Consider the following 19,447-nt stretch of genomic DNA (forward strand, 5'->3'; position numbering starts at 1 on the left):
AAGTAAATAAATAATTAAAACGGATGAAGTAACAATCGATTGACAACTATCTGTGATTGATCTAACTAGTCTTTCTTATACCGGATATATCCGTTTTAACTATTAAAACGAATCTAAATATTTAGGAAGTGAAATTCCAACCATTCATCCAATTGAAGATTAATGCTACTAATAAGTATCAATAACAAATTATTTCTGAAATTTTGAAGGTGGTACTTGCCTTTCCTTTCCACCCCAATTTACGTTTGTTTTATATACATATATCAATGCTCGTTTTCTTTTATGCATATCCTTAGTTACATATTGCTAAAAAATATAAAAGTTTGATATCTATAATGCACTCGGTAAGACAATTTAAAAGACTCACATAACTATCTTTTATTTTATATAAAGTTGTATTGAATATTCTCCTCACTTATGAATAATGTACAAAACCGCAAACGTAAACAATTTTATGGAACGAAGGAAGTACTCCATATCACTTGATAATAGTAGAGACAAACTTTCACTATTCCTTAGACCGTCCCCAAGCAGAGGTCGCGCTAATTAGGTCGCGACCCGGTTTTATTCTTAATCCCACTTTATTTATCTTAACCCACTTTCACCCTCCCAAGCAGAAGGTCACGACATAGGTCATCAACCCAATCATTTTTCACTTTCCAACCAATTACATTTCTCCACATTATATCACATTTTCATATATTTTTTTTTATTAATTATTAATATTGTCGACCAATCTCATATCTCCACGACTCCACATATAAGGTCAAAAGGTAGGTCAATTTGCTCCACCAAAGGTCACAAATTGACCTCTTCTCCCCAAAGATCACAATAATTTTCATTATGAATGGTGATTAGTGTGACCAAGTAAGGTAGCAATTGACCTTCCTTGTGCATGGTCTTAGACAATTACTCCATAACTCCATAAAAGTGATCTTTATTTAACTTTTTTTTTTAAAACTGATATACTCGTTTAAGTGACCGATCAAAGTCAACCCTTCTCATTTACAAATTCTTATTTCAGATAGACTATTTTCGTCTTACAAAAACGACGGAATTTTGTAATTATTTATGGTCAAATATAATTACAATGGTCCAATTAGTATTACAACTTATCATGACTTATTTTTAAGGAAAAGTAATTGCATTTAACTATAAAATCAATAGGTCTTGGTATAGACGGGTGGGGCGAATAGACGGGTAAAGACCTCTAATAAAATGGGTAGGGGGACAAGGTAGGGCACCCTCATGTGCTTCCCACTTTATGGCAAATGAGTATTTTGTGAGGAGAAATGGTATTCGTCTATAATGAGAATTTGTACTATAAAATAGTCTTAGAATCGCGTTTTATTATTTGAGATCCAAACGCAAAATACCCACTCTCTCTCGTTTCCTACAAGCCTACAACTCGACCTCCACCGCAATTTTGCAACCCCATATAACTAATCCACAACAAACTCACCTATTCCACACACATTTGACACTACACAACACATCAAATATAACAACACAAGTCTTAACAAACAAAACTGTCACTACCACCATCAATGGCGGACTCCCCATCACCACGCTACCAATACCAAAACGGCCATAACACCCAACACAAACTCCCAAAACGAATAATCCTAGTCCGCCACGGCGAAAGCCAAGGTAACACAGACCAACATGCCTACTCCACTACCCCTGATCACAAGATCCCTTTAACCCAATTCGGCGCAACCCAATCCCGACACGCTGGGTCCGCCATTCGACGTCTTCTCGATTCCGATCCTAATTCTGCCTCTTGGCGGGTTTACTTTTATGTTTCTCCTTATGAACGGGCTAGATCCACTCTTAGGGAGATCGGACGGTCGTTCTCCAAAGATAGGATTATTGGTGTTAGGGAAGAGTGTCGGATTAGAGAACAGGATTTTGGGAATTTTCAGGTTGCTGGGAGTATGAAGATTATTAAGGAGACAAGGCAGAAGTTTGGGAGGTTTTTTTATCGGTTTCCTGAGGGTGAATCTGCTGCTGATGTTTATGATCGTGTTTCCAGTTATGTCTCATCTTCTTTCTTTTTAACTTATTTTGATTTAATTACGCAAATTCTCGTTTCTGACCGAGGAAATGTGACAGTTTTATGATAAGAATTCGTGGATGATTACTTTTTATCACAACTGCTGGTCACATTTCCTCCGTCCCAAGAGAGACCAACTGAAAAAACACAAAAATTTCAGAGAAATGGTCTCTCAATAGCGTTATTGGGAAATCTTTCACATGATGGGACACAAAACTTCAGAGAGACGGTCTCTCAATAGCGTTATTGAGAGACACTTCTCTCACATGATGGGTTGAGGGTCCACTAAATTTCTTTTTTTTCTATTACGTTCTCACTATATTAGTGAGAGACGGTCTCTCGTGAGACATACTACTGAAAAAAAATTATTGGGTACACAAAGCGTGTTATTTGACGTATACGTTAAATAGTGGTTGATTTTTTTATTTGATTATGGGTTTATGGTCATTTAAACCCATCAATCCATCTTAGAATTCTCATGTAAGACGGTTTCATTAGTACGGTTTTGTGAGGCCGTTATAGGAGTATTTGTATAAGGTAATTCCTCCGTTCTAATGATTTCCATACATTTTTCCTAAATTTATATCGGAATTCGTTGGAATGGAGGGAGTAGTTAGTACGAGTATTATTAAGTGAGGTGCAATCTTATTTGAGTTGTTGTGCTCGTAAAACCCACTCATATGAGAAATATACTACGAGTTTTTCTAACGTGTGCCCTAAGGGCACACATTAATAAACCAAATATGGAAAGATTCAATAGATATTCTCATCATAAATGCAAATATGAACTTAGTTTACCATAATTAGTGAGAATATCCTATGAATCTTTCCATATTTGGTTTATTGTGTGCGCCCTTAGGGCACACGTTAGAAAAACCCATATACTAATGTGGTATGTAGTTATTCTTTGAAGAATGTGAGTCTGGTTTATAGTGAAAAGGCTGGTGTTTCCGACTCTCATTATATTAACATGAGACTGTCTTAGAGGTGTATAAAGACGTAAAAGTGCTGTGTTTTTATTGAGGAGGTGAGACTGTGTACATTTGATTCGGAGATTAAAGGCAGTAGGGTAGCTTAGTAGTATTGCTATTCTTGGCTATGATTGCTTTGAGACAGTTTGAGTAGTTTATAAATAGCAAAAGCTGATATTCAATCATCAGGGCACACATGATTGGGATCTCCTGAACCACTAGCCCATAAATCTATTTATATTCTTTCCGGTCGCTATTAAAAGGTTCTTTCTTTATGATTTTGATCTTTATTCTCTGTTTTGATTGATTTTGTGACTGCTTTTTTGTTGAATTATCCCGGATTACCATGAAATAAAGCAAAATGGCTCACTAAAGTGACCCCGCGTCTTTCTATTGTGACGTACCAGTCAGTCAATGTAGTTTTCAACGCAATTTTCATCTCGGATCATTCAGAAACAGTCTCTTTATGTTGCTTACACAAGAGTAAATCTGCCCCGACCCCTCTCTACCCCGCAATTTGCAGGAGCCATTGAGGCACTGGGGTCTGTGGTAATTGTTGTTGTTGAAGTTCAACTTCTTTTTGTCTTACTATCTTGGGTTGCCTTTTGAGGAATTTTTCCTGTTTAATGTTTGATTGGTGCAGTTGGTTAAAGTTTAATTGTCTCTTTTGAGGGTGTAGGGGTTACATAAATATTATTTTCATTCTTTGCAATTGGTTTAGGTGAGATAATTTTGGCTTTGCTTTTATTAGTCTATGAATGGCTACAAACCCTTTTTATTTTAATCCTCAAAAGCCACCTATGCAAGATTTAGGAGTTTCTTTTCATTTTCTAGTGTTGCAAGATTTTGAGTGGAAGGTATACTTTAGGAGTTTTCAGTACTTCCTTTTGGTCCATCTCATGCTAAGCCACTAAGCTAAGAGATTGTTTCCCAACTTCTTGTTACTGTTTTAGCTCGAGCCTTAGAGGTACAAAGTTTCGAGTTTGATAATAATGGTAGCCTGATTAGGGAAGTAGGAGCCTCTGAGTAGCATGTTATGTACTTTGTTGTTTTTCAGCTGTTAATTCGCATTTGATACGAGTTGCTTGTTGCGAATGTTGCCTGTAGAAGGATTTGTTTGGGGTTTGCGGTGTCCCTCCAAGAAAAAGTAGACAACGGTGATAGGAAACAGGAAGGTAGTTGTAGGGAATCCATCATTTCAGACAATGAGCTGGATACTTTGAACTTAAAGAGTTTTGATCATTTAGCTAACATGCCATGTCTTTCCATCTCTCCATCATTGACTCATTATTTGGTACACTTGTGATAATCTCCGGAAATGATCAGTACGTGGATATATAATCAGGGATGTAGAAAGTGCAATCATATATTTTTGTATAATAATAACAATAAAGTCAACTGAGGTTCGACAATAATGTGTCGGCCTGTCGGAATCTATTAGGGCCAAGTGGCAACTATAACATGTTCATGCAAAGTTGTGGAGTGACTTCAATTTGTATAGTTGGATTAAATTATATAAATGAATTTGATTTTATCAGGTTCTGTAGTCAGACTGTAGATGATTTAGTGATGACCATGTTTGTGAAGTGACGTTATGGGTGATTAAATATCTCAAGTGTTTCATGTCAACTTCATTTGATTATAGTTTATGAGAATCGAGTTAATTGACTGAAGGGATAATTTTGAATGTCAGAGAAATCGATTCTGCAAATGTAATGACAAAGTTACAGTGCCTGTCAGTTGGGGTGTAAATGTAGTCATAAGGCAGTTTTGCTGCAGACCAAATCTGAACTTAGGTTATGAGTACTGTTCCTTATGGCAGAATGCCCAGTTTTTCCTGTTATATGAATTATCATGCATTTCATTTGCTGAAGTACAACTGTCAAGTGATCATGATTCATGAAATAACCAAATTGTGTTACTGCAGGTTTTATGGAATCTCTGTGGAGGGACATAGACCTGAATAGACTTCATCCGGAACCAGGCCACGATCTAAACCTAATAATAGTAACTCACGGGCTTAGCTCGCGTGTATTTTTGATGAAGTGGTTTAAGTGGACAGTTGAACAGTTTGAGCGTCTCAAGAACCCGAAGAACTGTGAGTATCGAGTGATGGAATTGGGGGAGGGAGGAGACTACAGCCTGGCTATTAACCACACGGAGCAAGAACTCCTCGATTGGGGTCTCTCTCCGGAGATGATAGCCGACCAAAAGTCTAGGGTTTATGCACGGAGGGGTGGATGGAATGAGAAGTGTCCTTGGTATCTTGATGCCTTCTTTGATCACCTACAATCCGAAGATGGTAGTGTAGAAGGGGGATCCGACCATTCTGAAGATGGCTCTCCTCTTTCTGCCGATCAAGCTCACCGCAACAATGTGGAAAGGAGTCGCAGTAATGGTGTTGAAGATGATGACAGTGATGATTAATTCAGTATACCTGGTAATGACATGGAGTTTCATGGAATTATATCTTGGTCGCAAGTCGCAACATACATTGCTGCCAATTTGTAAAGGTTTTAAAGGTAGCCATGACCACAGTTGGAGGTGGATTAGGCCGCAAGTCGCAACAACGAATTTTTGATATAAATAGATATACACCGTTATTTCGAAACACCAACTTCTTTATGATGTACATGGTTACTTTTGATGAAACCGGTGAGGTGAATGTTCATGCAGTTTTTGCTAATCATCTGTACTGCTCAAAGCGTTTTATGAATTCGCATTTGGTTTGAAGACTGTTGGTCTACTGACTACTGCTATGTTCATGATCAATGGCAAGCCATAATTTCCAGCAAGGCAAGCCATAATGTGAAATTCACTTTCTTCAGACTCTTGTGTATCCTTCCTCGGTTCCATTTGATTGTATATTTGTATGCATTTATCAAAATGCCCACATATTTTAAAAAACGTATACAATCAAATCGAACACAGGAAGTAATAGGTGATGTAACACAAATTTTCAAATAAGAGAGTTCTACAACGTATATCGTCCTTAATAGCTTATACACCTCATTTGAGGAATTGTGGCTATCCTTAAATGAGGTGCATAACCTATTTCACAATTTCTCAAATAAACCCTGAGGCCGTGTAGTACTGTGTACAAGTATCTCATAATAGCTTTTGCATCTCATTTATCGGAAATATTTGCATTCAATAATCCAATAATGAATGGGATTATATGAATGCTAAAGCTATGTATGATCATCTATTCATCTGTAAAAAAAATTACAATCGGTTCGGTCAGACCATTCCTCCAAAAATTGGGCTAGTGTTTATTCAGTGTTAAAAACACCTTCCTGCAATTGTGCATGTCCGACTTGAGTGATGGTGATTATGTTCTCTTAAAGCTATCAATTCAAATACAAACTGTCTAAGACCGCAAAGCCAGCTGCAACCCCTCCCTCATTTGATGAGGATACCTTCGTCCGCATCAAGTACCCACATTGCTCATTTATCACAATCTTCTCTTTGTTCCTGCATATTCCAAATATATAGAAAACATCAGAAGAAACCAAACTAAGAATCAATCACAAGTCCGGTGTTAACACTTCCACACATCGACAACATTATCTGAGTGCCTTAAAGGTTAGATGTTTGGAAGCTTTCTCTTGGGTGGAAAATGCAAAGATGTCCGGATAAATCATAATGAAAAAAGCATCAAGCATTGTATCAATTCATCAAGTTATTTCCGCAATTCGATTTGGCTCTGCTTCGACAGCCACATCGAAGCATTTCAACATGTCATGTTAGGCAAAACAAGAAACTTTTACACAAAATAGATGTGTTCTCATATGAGTTGTATCCGACACTTGCAACTGAGTCGGAGTACCAGGGTCAACCGTTGCTATTTCATAATATTAGGACAATGAATAGATAATGGGCTTGCGGCTTCAATGGAAATGGAAAGGTAGGTCACTACTATAGTCGCGGAGCAGTATTAATTGTTATCAATCACTTATCACAAGAAACAAGAAAACGACAACAAAATTTCCATGCTAAACAAAGTAAGCTAGCTTGCAATGTGCATGAAGTCACCTCAAATAAGCACCATATACTCCCAGCTCCGATATAGCATGATCTTTGTGACAAATTCCATCTCGTACCAGAAGTGCAGGAAAAGCGGTCGGAAAAATTCTTTGCATAAGAATGTATGCTGCGTCTTCTTCTGTTCCTCCCTTCTGAATTTTTAGCAGGGCTTCCCTTACATCATCACCATAGATGTTGTTTCCTATATCGAGAGATAATTCAGTATTGCCTTCAGTCACATATGTATAAAACAGTAATAGATCATTTGCAAGTAATTGGTACCTCCGCCTTCTCTTTGTGGTTTCATCACATATAACTCGGGTTTTTCAATTGCATCTGAAATAACTTTGGAATCATCTAAACTCCAAAGCCCCGCAAAACATTTCCTGAGTTTAGCAACGTCTTCTTTGTTGTCAAGAAACCTGCTCTAGAACAAGACAAACACAAACTCAGAGTTCAGATATCAGATATAAGAAGCAAGTCAAAAAATAGAAGCCGTAACTACTATCAAACGATTTGAGTATTAGAGCAATACTCAAACTCCAGTAAATCAAAAATTTTACACAAACAATTATTAGTAACTAGTTTAGATCCCGCGCAATGAATGCGCGGTGTTTATATAGAGTTACTAATATAGACCCCGTCCAATATATTCACGGTATTTATAGAGTTTACTTTTTAGTGTATTATTTATAAAATTTAAATTGACAATTCACTTATTTTTCATATTTCTCCTTAATGTATTTTGATTAGAGAAATAAATAAAAATTTAAATCGTAAGAAGTAATAAAATGAATATTTTTTTTTTGAATTTTTGTACCAAGAAATTAATGATGTTAATTTACAAATCTTTACTAATTTTAGCTGTAAATTTTTATCAATAAGTTATTTAAAAGAAGAATTTCATTATCCTAAAAAGATGGGAGATAAATTTGTGCAGAATTAAATACAAAAGATTATATCCATTTATAACTTATCATGTCCACACATATAGTATATACTAAAAATATCAAGCACTATTCTAGGAAATATATTTTAGGCGGGAAACGTTGGAGTTTCGCCTATTCATTTAGTAAATAGGGGATTATTAACTAATCATAACGGTTGCAATAAAGTAAGCAGTATGAGGTTCAGCTAGTGGGCATAGATCAGAAATCTGACTTTAGGTGTACAAGCATCCCAAAAATCCTTACTCGTAGGAAGTTGCATGAGACTTCATACAACAATATTAACGTCTCATAGCCTGAAAGGTTCCAATAAATGGAGGGGGGCGACGGGGAGTCCAAGGAATACAACCTTACAAATGCGTCAAGAATGACGATGAATTGACTCTTACTTCACAATAAAAAGAACCGCAAACAGCTTGGTGAACCATTTTGCTTTATTCCATCATTATTCAAAATCAAACATTTTGCACGAAAACTTCATAATGTTTTATAAAAGCACAACTCACTTGAACATTACCTTTCGAGTATATTGGGTTTTGCAAGCTCTTGCTGAATCTTTTTGGAGCCGGCCAAATGGTATGAAATTGAAGGACATTTCACAACTGATGACTGCTCAATCAAAAGCCTAGCATCCCATTCCTGTGGAGCATTAATTTAAACATTGCTAGCAGTTTAGCACTGAAATAACCATATGTATGGATACAATTGTCAGGTGAGAACTTAGACTGAACCGCCCTAAAAAAATCCGCCCATCAGTCAACCAGGGTGGCCAGAGAAAGAACATCAACCATGTGAGCCATCGCATTTGATCTGACTATAACTCATATGATGACTTGAGCCGGGAAACAAAAGGCCTTCTCCCATGTGCAATGAGTCTTGTATGAGACGGTCCAACATAGGAGACGAACCCATATTATTACGTATTCCTCATTTAATTATAGGGTTAATACGTCAGTCACACATAGACGATCTCATATAAGTTTCGGTCCCCAATGTGATGCTCAGACAAAATGCCCTCTATCGACTGTGATCCATTAATTACTTCCTTTAGGGCAGCTGAGTAAATTGGAAAAGTACTCTAAGACAGAAGTACAAATTTCTATTGATTTTCTTTCTAGTGAAAGCAAAGATATTAAACTGCTGCGGAAGTACTGACCTCTTCGGAAGGGTAATCAGTTGGTGCATACCCAGCTCTAAAATATACTACTGCAATTGGCTCCCCACCTCTGCAAGTGCAAAGGAAAAAATTAAAAAAGAGACTGGCATAAAATAAAATCACATAGAAAACATGGGAATACTTACACAACAAGTGTTCCATCAGGCTGTAGCTTTCCCTCAGCTTTAATTTCCGCTAATGTTTTCCTGACAGATCTAATGCCATGTGTACTATTCAGTTAAGTAAAACCTGAGTTTTTTTTTTTTGGGTGTGAACGGAGCCACAAGGGAAGTCTGATGTGGACCAGTTCAGTATTTTTAGCCTTAAAGGTTTATACTTTATACACACTCTGTATTAAAAACAACAAAGGATATTTCTCCCTCAACACAGAAGAGAGCCAGTGCTGGTCGTACATGTTGCGTTCCTCGGGTTGAACCACAGTAAGAACAGCAGCCCTGCGAATTCATATTAAATTAAGCAACAATCTCAGGCATCAGGAATAGAATAAAGATACTACAACAAACCAAACCTTGGATTATTGTATGCCTTCCAAGCTTCAGCAAGCGCCTTTGCAAACTGAACAACTGCCGTGTTTTCAGGGACCTTTTTGAAATCTAAATCAAGCTGGTTCCCGTAGCATGTGAGCAAGTTTCTGCATGAATAAACAACCAATCTGTCAGAGGGCTGCCTTTCCTAATTGCCGTATATAAATCATTACAAAACGTGTAACGTGAGCTTTGGATATTCTGCACTTTTAAGAGGGAGAAGAGAAAACGATCTATCTTTACCTATGGAGTTCACTGACACGACAACTGAGCCCGCAAAATGAAGACGAGATCGTGTTGAACTCAATTTGGAGAAGTGACTTGGTCTGTGCATCAAGCATGTAGTCCGAACGATGTAGACCTAAGCGTATCTCCTATGATATTTTCAAATAAAAAAAAAAAATCAGATTTCACTAGACAAGTAAACAAGTCAAGTTTTCACCAGTAATCAAGGGTCTGAAATTCGAACTAATTTGGCACTTTAAGCTTATAGTTCTGTTAGTACTAGACTTGTCATTGCAACTACAAGTGTAAAGAGGAAACACACCGACCTCTTTCTTGTTCATATTTATCATCTTGGAATGAATATCTAACAGTCTCGAGGTAAAATTATCAGCTTTTCTTGTTCTGCAGTAATTATTATAATCAGGCGAAGTACCATTAAACATTCACAATTCCAATCCGCCAATCAAACATACTAAAGAGCTAGTCTGGACAAAAAGCACGATCGAACCAGCTAAAACACGCTTCAAATAGGGAGAAAACCAACCTTTCTAACGACTCCTGCAGAAATTTTGCATCAAGGCTCACACGATCAAACAGCTCATTGAAAATCGGAGCTAATTCGCATGCCTGCCTCCAATGACTCTCCGGGAATGACATGGGCAACAGTGAGATTGGGGCATGAACCATCCCAACACCCGGGACTATCCCTGATCTCTGCAGTTTAACCACCACATAGAATCAATTCCCGTAATCCGATCCTAAATTAACTATTTGCAATAAGTCATTAGCCTAATCCCCCTAAGAAGCTAAGACATTAGCATATTGAAGCATCATTCCTGCAACCACCACCTTACTGAGAAATTCATCTACAACTATCAACTATGTTTCCTCCCTACAAAAATCAGAAAATACTCCGGAAGTATTTCACCTTTAAACTTCAAATGGGCACTAAAAACTGCAACTTCCTAACCAAAACTCTTATAACTAGCTAAATTCATCATATATTTTCATAACCTAATAACATGAAACTAACAGTAATTTCAAAATTTCATATCACACAACCCATGAACATAAAAATGTTGTATTCAACCTATGCTATTCCGACTCTTCTTATTTCCTGGCGTACCCGTGTCAGACACTCAACACTCAGACATGGATATGACATTGGACACCTCATTTTTAAGCCAAATATGCATACTTTTCACGAAAATAGCCGAGTCTGACACTTGGACACGCACCCGTATTGGATACACCTAAATGAGTCTGAATAACAAGTAGTCATCATATATATTGATAACAGAATCATTAGAAAACAATCAAAAGTTCCAAGCTTTCATATCAAACAACCATAAGGAAACACTATAACATCACAAAACATCAAATTCAACCAAAATCCTAAACATGTTAATAACACTGTAACAGTCAATTCATGAAGCAAACCTGCACATTTCTATCACCAACAACAAGCCCATGTAAAGAAGACCAAACCAAAGCATCATACACCATTTTATGAACCAAATTTGGATCAATCTCATGAGAATTCAAACTGGGTTCCTCCAAAATCTCATTTTTAATGTCAATTGAATCTAATTTGCTGCCATTCACAGGGAAAACTGAAGATTGAGACATGATTCTGATGCTAAATTGTGGGAGATTGGGATGAAATGAAAAAGAATTGGGATTTAAGGAGTATGATCTGTGTTTAATAGATAGAGAGAATATTTGATTTTGATTTGAAGTTAAAGGAGTGGAAGAGAAATTTAAAGCTTCAATTCCCATATTCTTTGTTTTAGTACAAAAGGAAGCATCACTGCTTACATTTGAGTGGACATTTGGTCAAATTGCATATGGCACAAAAAGAGTTTAATGTTCTTTGTATGTAGACATAAAGGCAATAGTAATGTGCCTAGATGCCTAATGAGTGATGACGAAAGTGCAAAGTAATCTTAAAATCTCATGAAATGCATGGATTTTAGTGGCGAAGTTGTTAGGACTTAGGAGGTTCAATTAGAGAATTTGATTTTGTTTACTTGAAAGAAAGAATGAAAATTTTTATTGGGTGTTGATTTTCGTAGTACGCATTTTACTCATCGCAGTACAATATTGACAATTATACCCCTCTCATTTCCCCTCCCATTTTCCCTCTCTAACTTCTCTCTAAACTATTCTCTCTAATTTCACTTACCCATAATCCTCTAATATCACCCACCCTAATTAATCATGTACTACATTGATAAATTATGTACTTCATTCATGAATTATCTTTACAAACACATGTACTACATACATAAACATTCTACAAACACGTACTATATTCGTAAACTTATACGTATTACATTGAAAAAACATTGAAAAAAAAAAATAGACACCCTAGTACCCCACCCCAAACACCATTACCATCGTATGTACGTGTTTTCAAGGCATTAGTGCATTACTGCACAATACGTTGAACAAAAGCAAATCCACGCCAAACACCATTACCATCATACCATGCTCCAATGACGACTCTTACGTCACCGGCAGACTGATGTCGATGCACACCAGCCACGCCTGTTCATAAAGAACCACAAATAAGCCCATCATACGGCCATACCGCACTAATTAGCCCTTGATTAATATAGATATAAACCCTAATTAAAAAGGGATTTTTAATTAAAAAGGAATAAAATTGTAAGAAAGAGTCAATTAAATTATTAATATGAGATTAACGAATTAAATACATGCTATTCATTTGAATTATGTTCATAATTGAAGAATTTTAAGGAGGTTGACGAAGTTTAAAGTCTCGATAATGGAGGGAAGGTGGAGAGAAGGCAGAGAGAATTAGATTTGATGTTTTTTAGTGAAGGGTAAAGAAATGGAAAGGTTAGTGTAAAAAGTACTGTAATGAGTAAAAATTGTACTGCGAAAATAAATTACGTTTTTATTTTGTATGCATAATCGAGGGTAGAGGTGGAAATCGGGTTAAGTCGGGGCGGGCGTGGTCACCCTTGTCCCTGGACCATCCCATATATGGGAGTGAGTTGAGGTAGTGGTGGATTGACATGTTGGGCGATAGCTGGGCCGGGTTAGGCTAGCTTGCACTATTGTCCAACTCTAATAAAGGATCAATTGTTGATTAATTATTGTTTTTTCCCGACAATCACTTAAGAGTCGAAAAATTTAATTGTTTGAAATATATAAATAGATACTCCCTTATTTTACGGTTTGGAAAAAGTTTAGGTTTAAGGGTATGTCTTACTCAGTTCAAGGCCAAGGCTGACCATCGGTCGCTTTAAGGACTTATAGTGATATTTACAGATCGCCTACCGACAGGATTATATTAACTCAATGCTAATCGAATCCCTGATTTCACTCCCTTATTTTAAGTAGTCTCTTATTTAACATGACAATAAATAGGGACTTGTATGTTAAGACATTGAAAAATATACTCGTCAAGTCACGCATCGTTTTTTGGAATCTTAGTTAATTGCAACACATTGGGTGGTTTTTAACTAGGAAGAACCAAGATCGTCTCCATTTCCATTCAACGGGAATTTATGCACATAAATAAAGGGGTGTTGAGGAATTGTTTTTTATTAGATAATGCTTAGAAAGGATATAGGCGGACCTCTCCATTTTCTAAGCAAATGGACTGAATTCTAATCTATGCTACTCTAACTCTTCTTACTTCCTCGCATGCCTGTGTTTGACACTAAACATTCGGCTATGGATATGATACTTGGACACCTCATTTTAAGCCAAAATAGGCAAATATTTCATAAATAATTAGATCTGATAGTTAAACACACATCTGTATTTGATCATTCTAAACAAGTCTGATTAATATACTCCATAAAGTGTCTAATTAACATACTCCGCACAAAGTTAAAAATCCATTTATTAGGGGTATAAAACTTTGACATCAAATTTATCCAATTAAGTTACCAATATTACAAAGCAATCCGCCAAACATAATCCATTACCATTTACCATAAGTTAGATAAAAATTTAGCATGAAATAAATAATAATTAACAAGTTAACATATGCTAATAGCCTAATTAGCAAATACATAACTCCAATTAGTACAAGGTGCTATTCCTTGTATGCTTAGGACTGATCATTTGAACTGATGTTTCACTTAACTTTGAACCCACCTTCAGAATTGATCTCAATGGTCTCACTTCCTCATTACCTCTTTCCAAACTCAACATTTGCCTCTCATTCTTCCTCCTTTTCTTGTTTGGATGATTTATAATCTCGGGTTCGTCTTTAATGCTAACCATTTTCCTCGGCATTTTAGTCCTAGTCATCTCATTTTCGCCTGTAAACCCTTCACCGGCCTTGTTATCGAGCAATGCACGTGTTTCGTCTTCAATTTCTACTGTCACCAAGCTCTCAGCATCTACGCGTCCCTTAAATGGGGAGCGGGTTTGTTGGTTAATGATCGGAGAGCCTAAGGTGACTGGCTTGGTAGCTTGTGCTGCCAAGGACTTCATGAAGAAACAGAACAACCTGTGGCAAATGCCCGCGGGTTGAAGATTATGCTTTCGTTGTTGATCCATTTAGGTGCGCGTTGAATGAAATGTATGAATGATTACAAAGAGGAAAAATGAGTTTATGTGGGAACAAAGGCATTCATAACAAGTTACTAAAACTTACAAGGAGTGGAGTGCAAGTGAAGGTATACATATATTCTTGTCTTGTGTGAGAGAAATAGTGCCTAATCAAAAGCAAGACGCAAGTGTCCTAACTCAAAAGGGACATTTTGTAGGTCTTTTTCCTACCTATATTCCCTTATGTTACTAAACTTGGAACATTGAAACAAACTTTATTTTAAGACTCGATAAATGGTCTCGCCTATGACGGATCACATTAAGGGGATTTGATGCACGCAGAGTTACACTTGTATTGTGAACATAAAATGATTGTATTAGAATGACCCATGATAGAGACCGTCGAGAATTCCATTGACCGAATGACAATTCACAGTAACAACGAAAACATCAACGGTATTTCATTTCTAATACGGAGTATTACATAACCATAAATTGCAAGTATTGGACTCCATGATTAATGGTAAAATTTCCAACTTGAGTGTATGCAGAAATTGGGAAGAATGTGACTGTCAAGTTATATAGTTTGGACAGAAAAACGAAGAGTGAACTTATGCCTATTCCCGTAGTCCATGAAACCGTCTCACGATCGACATGAACAATGAAGGTCAAAGATGTTCGGGTCTGCTAGACAATGTCGTAATAGAGGGCAAAGATTACCTACCTTTTTTTTTTTTTTTTTTTTTTTTGGCAGCTGTAAAAAGAAAGCACACTACAATCCCAATTTAGCCCGAGCTAGGTTATGGGCAACCTTATTAAGACGACGCGGTATGAAACTAAAGCAAATACAATGAAACAACAAGAGGTCCGACTCAATATCATGCAGAATCCCCTTGACCAAGTGGTGCAGAGACTCCACTCTAGCAAGTTGAAGAAGTAGTTGAAGACAATCAGAGGATAAGTCCAAGTGAAGTATATGACTTCTAGCAGCCCATCTCAACGCTTCCCTAATACCAATCGCTTCAGCTTGTAATGCAGATTCAGCATCAAAACTTATGGCAAGAGTCCCATAACATTCCCCATTAGGTGCATAGACAATCCAACCTGCAGAGGCATGCAAAGAACTTACCCAACTCGCATCAACTTTAACTCGGAAAGGAGCACAAGTTCCTTTTTCTCCTACCAAAAAGAACGGGAAATGATTACTAATCTCATTCCTCAAAGTGCCCAACGGATCGTAGCAGGCAACCCCCAAAGTCGAGACTGCTGAAACAAGCCGTGACTCCGCTTCCAAAGCCACATTAGTAGAGTTTGAAAGAAATGCAAAGAAGTACTCAGGCAAGAAGGACTTTCCTGAGAACACAAATCATTCCTGATACGCCATAGACTCCACAGATCAGAAAGGAACCGAATGACAGTATTAGATGCATCCTCCTTTGTGTAGAAAAAATTTATCCAATTTTTAATCCAATCACGTAACACGCCCAAAGACGCTTAACCCAAAAACAATCCCTAAAAAGGTGCTCTAAAGTCTCCACCAAACCATCCTCCCCACACCAAGGACACACCGACCCAATGATGAGATTCCGTTTAACAAATTCAGCTCCCACCGAAAGTGAATCCGTCAAAATTCGCCAAACAAGAATCTTCCAAACATGCGGACCTGGTAAGCGCCATAACCGTTTTTTACAAAAAGCCTTAGTAGAGGCATCAATTCTACTCCCATCCTTAGACGATCTATGAACACGTAGAAAAGAAGCAAGACAGGCCGCGTAACCGCTTTTGACCGAGTAGATCCCCGAAGAAGTAAGCTTCCAGAAAAAACAATCATCAATAGCAGTTGTACAAATAGGCATGGCACAGATCCGACAAGCCCACTCGGGTTCAAACAAATCAAAGATAAGCTCATAATTCCAACACAACGAAGGAGTAAGAAGATCCTTAACCGTATAATTTCGACATCGAGCCTGGCGGCGGAAATCCCAATCTCGTCTTTTGAGGCGGTACCTCACCACCAACCCATCCACAATTCCATATACCCAGCGTTGAATTGACACCAGGTTTCCAGCCCAAGTGAGCCAAAAGCAACTCCATTCCAAAAGATAAACTTTTACAACCCCAAGTTTGATACGAGCAAGACTTTAAAGACCCAAGCATCACAAGATTGTTATTGCCAATAAGCTTATCATAAAAAACACGGCTTACCAAAGAGTCTTTCATAGACAAGACTTTCCAAGCTAACTTACCTAGTAGAGCCTGATTCATACACTGAATATTTCGAATTCCAAGACCACCTTCCGATTTTGGAAGGCTAATAAAATTCTTACTACACCAATGGATCGTGGACCTTAATCTCGTTCCAGCCCACAAAAAATGTGACAATAAGGAGTTAATCTTATTTGCCACACTTACCGGTATTTAAAATACCGATAGGACATAATTCGATAAAGCGGACAAAACAGAAGAGATCAAAGTCAATCTACCCGCAGGTGAGAGAAATATAGCATTCCAAGACGAAATATGGCGTCGTACCTTTTCAATGAGCGCATTGAAAATCTCCTTTTTAGACGAACCAAAATCAGTATCAATACCCAAGTATCGACCAATACCCTTATTCTCTGAGATATGTAAGACCCTCAATCCTTCCCTCACAGAGCGCATCGTGGTGCTTGGACTGAACAGAATACCAGATTTAGACTCATTCATAATCTGACCCGAAGCCGAACAGAAGTTAGCCAAGATCAGATAAAGCTTACGAGATAAAGCTTACTGTAAGCCTCCTCTTTATCTTGAAGAAAGAAAATAGAATCATCCGCGAATAATAAATGTGTAAGAGGGGGCGTAGTTCTTGATAACTTAATACCATAAATAGACTTATTGACTTCAACAGCTAGAACATTTTGAGACAGGATTTCCATACATAAGATAAAAAGATACGGCGATAGCGGATCTCCCTGACGTAAACCGCAACTAGGCTGAAATTGCTTCAAAGGGGCTCCATTAACCAAAACCTCATACGAAACCGTTGTGACAACACTCATAATAAGATTAATCAAACTATTAGGAAACCCGAAACAAATAAGAGTACGGTGTAAAAAATCCCATCGAATACGATCATAAGCCTTACTCATATCTGCTTTAAAAGCAAATCTCCCGCAAGCCCCAGATGAGTGCTTATTAATATTCTGAATCGCTTCATGGGCAAGAAGAACATTATCCCCAATATGCCGACCAGCAACAAAAACATTTTGGTAATCACCAACCAGATAACTCATAACCCTAGACATCCTATTAGTAATGCAGCGCGTGACCACCTTCATAATAACGTTGCAAAGACTAATAGGTCTGAAATCCTCCACCCTTTCAGGACTCTCACATTTCGGAACAAGTGTAATAAAAGTCCTGTTAAGTTCTTTAAGAACCACACCACCATTTAGAATATTTAAAACCGCCGCAATAACATCATGTTTTACAAAATGCCAGCATTTCTGGAAAAACAAGGCCGGAAAACCATCGGGTCCCGGGGATTTTAAGGCTCCGAGTTGAAAGACCGCCCGTCTCACATCTTTAGCAGTAAAAGTTTTGGTCAGGAAATCTAAATCATCCTCCTTAACAATAGACCTTACCTGGTGAAAGAGCACATCATGCTCCACCAACCTTGGAAAATCAAATGAGGACGACGAAGCAATATGAGTATCCGAAGAGGTTGTAGCAGTATCATCACTAACCGGATTATAAATAGCATAAAAGTGGTTGTAAAAGAGATTCCCAATACAAACTGGATCATAACTCCAAATCCCCAGCGTGTCTTTGATCCCAAGAATAAAATTTCGTCCCGCACAGCCCTTTACCCAATTAAAAAAGAACTTAGTACAAGTATCCCCCTCAACCGCCCAATTCATCTTCGCTCGTTGCTTCCAATACAAAGCCGACGCTCTAGCAAATTCTGTCACCTCATTATTAACCTGAACAGCTAAATCTGAATTTCCCGTATTAATGGCGTAATTCATAGCTTCCACAATACGTTCATCAAAACAATCTCACTCCTTACTCCAAGCCTTACGTTTCTCAATGGACCATTTCCGAAGCATATTTCGAATAAAAGCAAGTTTCCTTACCAATTTAAACGGAGAAGTGCCTATAAAAACGGTCTTCCAATTTTTCTGGATTAACGACAAACACTCTTTATTATCCAAATTCCAAGATTCAATTTTATACGGCTTCTTACATGCGTTCTTAACAAGGTTAAAGCATAATTCAATGGGAGCGTGATCCGAAATCTGAATGGGCATATGTTTAACACCAGTATTAGGAAAAAGATGGGATTGAACCGTAGGCCTTATCAATTCTTTCATACACTCGCTTAAAACCTTTTCTATTATTGCACCACGTGAAACGCGGCCCTTTGAACGGAATATCAACAAGTTCATGTTCAACACGCCAATTATGGAAACTCATTGCTCCCGCGATACTACCCGTCTTTGAACTAAGCTTATCACAACTAAATTCGACTTGATTAAAGTCTCCTACAATAACAAACGGATACTCTAAAGAAACTAACCATGAACCCAAAAGCTCAAACACTTGCATACGGAGAGATTGCTCAGGTTCACCATAGAACAACACGAGATACCAAGGCAAAGAAGGATTCATTTCATTCAAAAGTATGATGAAGTTATTACATGTAGTTACACAGCTCATCATCACACCCTTCTTCCAGCCACACCAAAGGCCACCAGCACTACCCGTTGCATTAACACCAACGGACTCAATAAAACCCATACTACGAAACATAGGACTAACAAGGCTTGCATTACATTTTGTCTCACTAAGGAAAATAAAGTCATAATTATTATTACTAGTAAGCACTCTTAATTTCAGAATTATAGGGGAGAGTGCATTGTTTAAGCCCCTACAATTCCAAAGGAGCCCATTCATGGTGAACAAGGAGGTTGATATAGGCCAACCTCCGCAACTCCATCCTC

The 19,447-nt window shown here is 37.7% G+C and overlaps 3 protein-coding genes across 3 annotated transcripts; 1 reads left to right on the forward strand and 2 right to left on the reverse strand.

The window, feature by feature from the left end:
* Nucleotides 1–1,356: 1,356 nt before the first annotated feature.
* On the forward strand, nt 1,357–5,760 carry LOC141647300 (phosphoglycerate mutase-like protein AT74H). Its single transcript, XM_074455435.1, has 2 exons — nt 1,357–2,034; nt 4,955–5,760. Exons 1-2 carry the CDS (start codon nt 1,548–1,550, stop codon nt 5,452–5,454), a joined length of 987 nt encoding a protein of 328 aa, XP_074311536.1. The 5' UTR covers nt 1,357–1,547; the 3' UTR covers nt 5,455–5,760.
* A 371-nt stretch (nt 5,761–6,131) lies between these two features.
* LOC141647299 (glutathione synthetase, chloroplastic) lies at nt 6,132–11,837 on the reverse strand. The gene is made up of 12 exons (XM_074455434.1): nt 11,367–11,837; nt 10,471–10,640; nt 10,253–10,328; nt 9,945–10,075; nt 9,686–9,808; nt 9,501–9,611; nt 9,303–9,371; nt 9,157–9,226; nt 8,518–8,639; nt 7,336–7,475; nt 7,063–7,255; nt 6,132–6,501 (listed from the first exon to the last, which is right to left on the reverse strand). The coding sequence occupies exons 1-12, from the start codon at nt 11,703–11,705 to the stop codon at nt 6,378–6,380; spliced, it is 1,668 nt and encodes a 555-aa protein (XP_074311535.1). The 5' UTR covers nt 11,706–11,837; the 3' UTR covers nt 6,132–6,377.
* A 3,397-nt stretch (nt 11,838–15,234) lies between these two features.
* Nucleotides 15,235–18,472, reverse strand: LOC141648748 (uncharacterized). The gene is made up of 5 exons (XM_074457465.1): nt 17,219–18,472; nt 16,995–17,171; nt 16,470–16,718; nt 16,126–16,273; nt 15,235–15,815 (listed from the first exon to the last, which is right to left on the reverse strand). Exons 1-5 carry the CDS (start codon nt 18,470–18,472, stop codon nt 15,235–15,237), a joined length of 2,409 nt encoding a protein of 802 aa, XP_074313566.1.
* Nucleotides 18,473–19,447: the final 975 nt, after the last annotated feature.

This window comes from Silene latifolia, chromosome 3, assembly GCF_048544455.1.
Source record: "Silene latifolia isolate original U9 population chromosome 3, ASM4854445v1, whole genome shotgun sequence".
Classification (NCBI taxonomy): Eukaryota; Viridiplantae; Streptophyta; class Magnoliopsida; order Caryophyllales; family Caryophyllaceae; genus Silene; species Silene latifolia.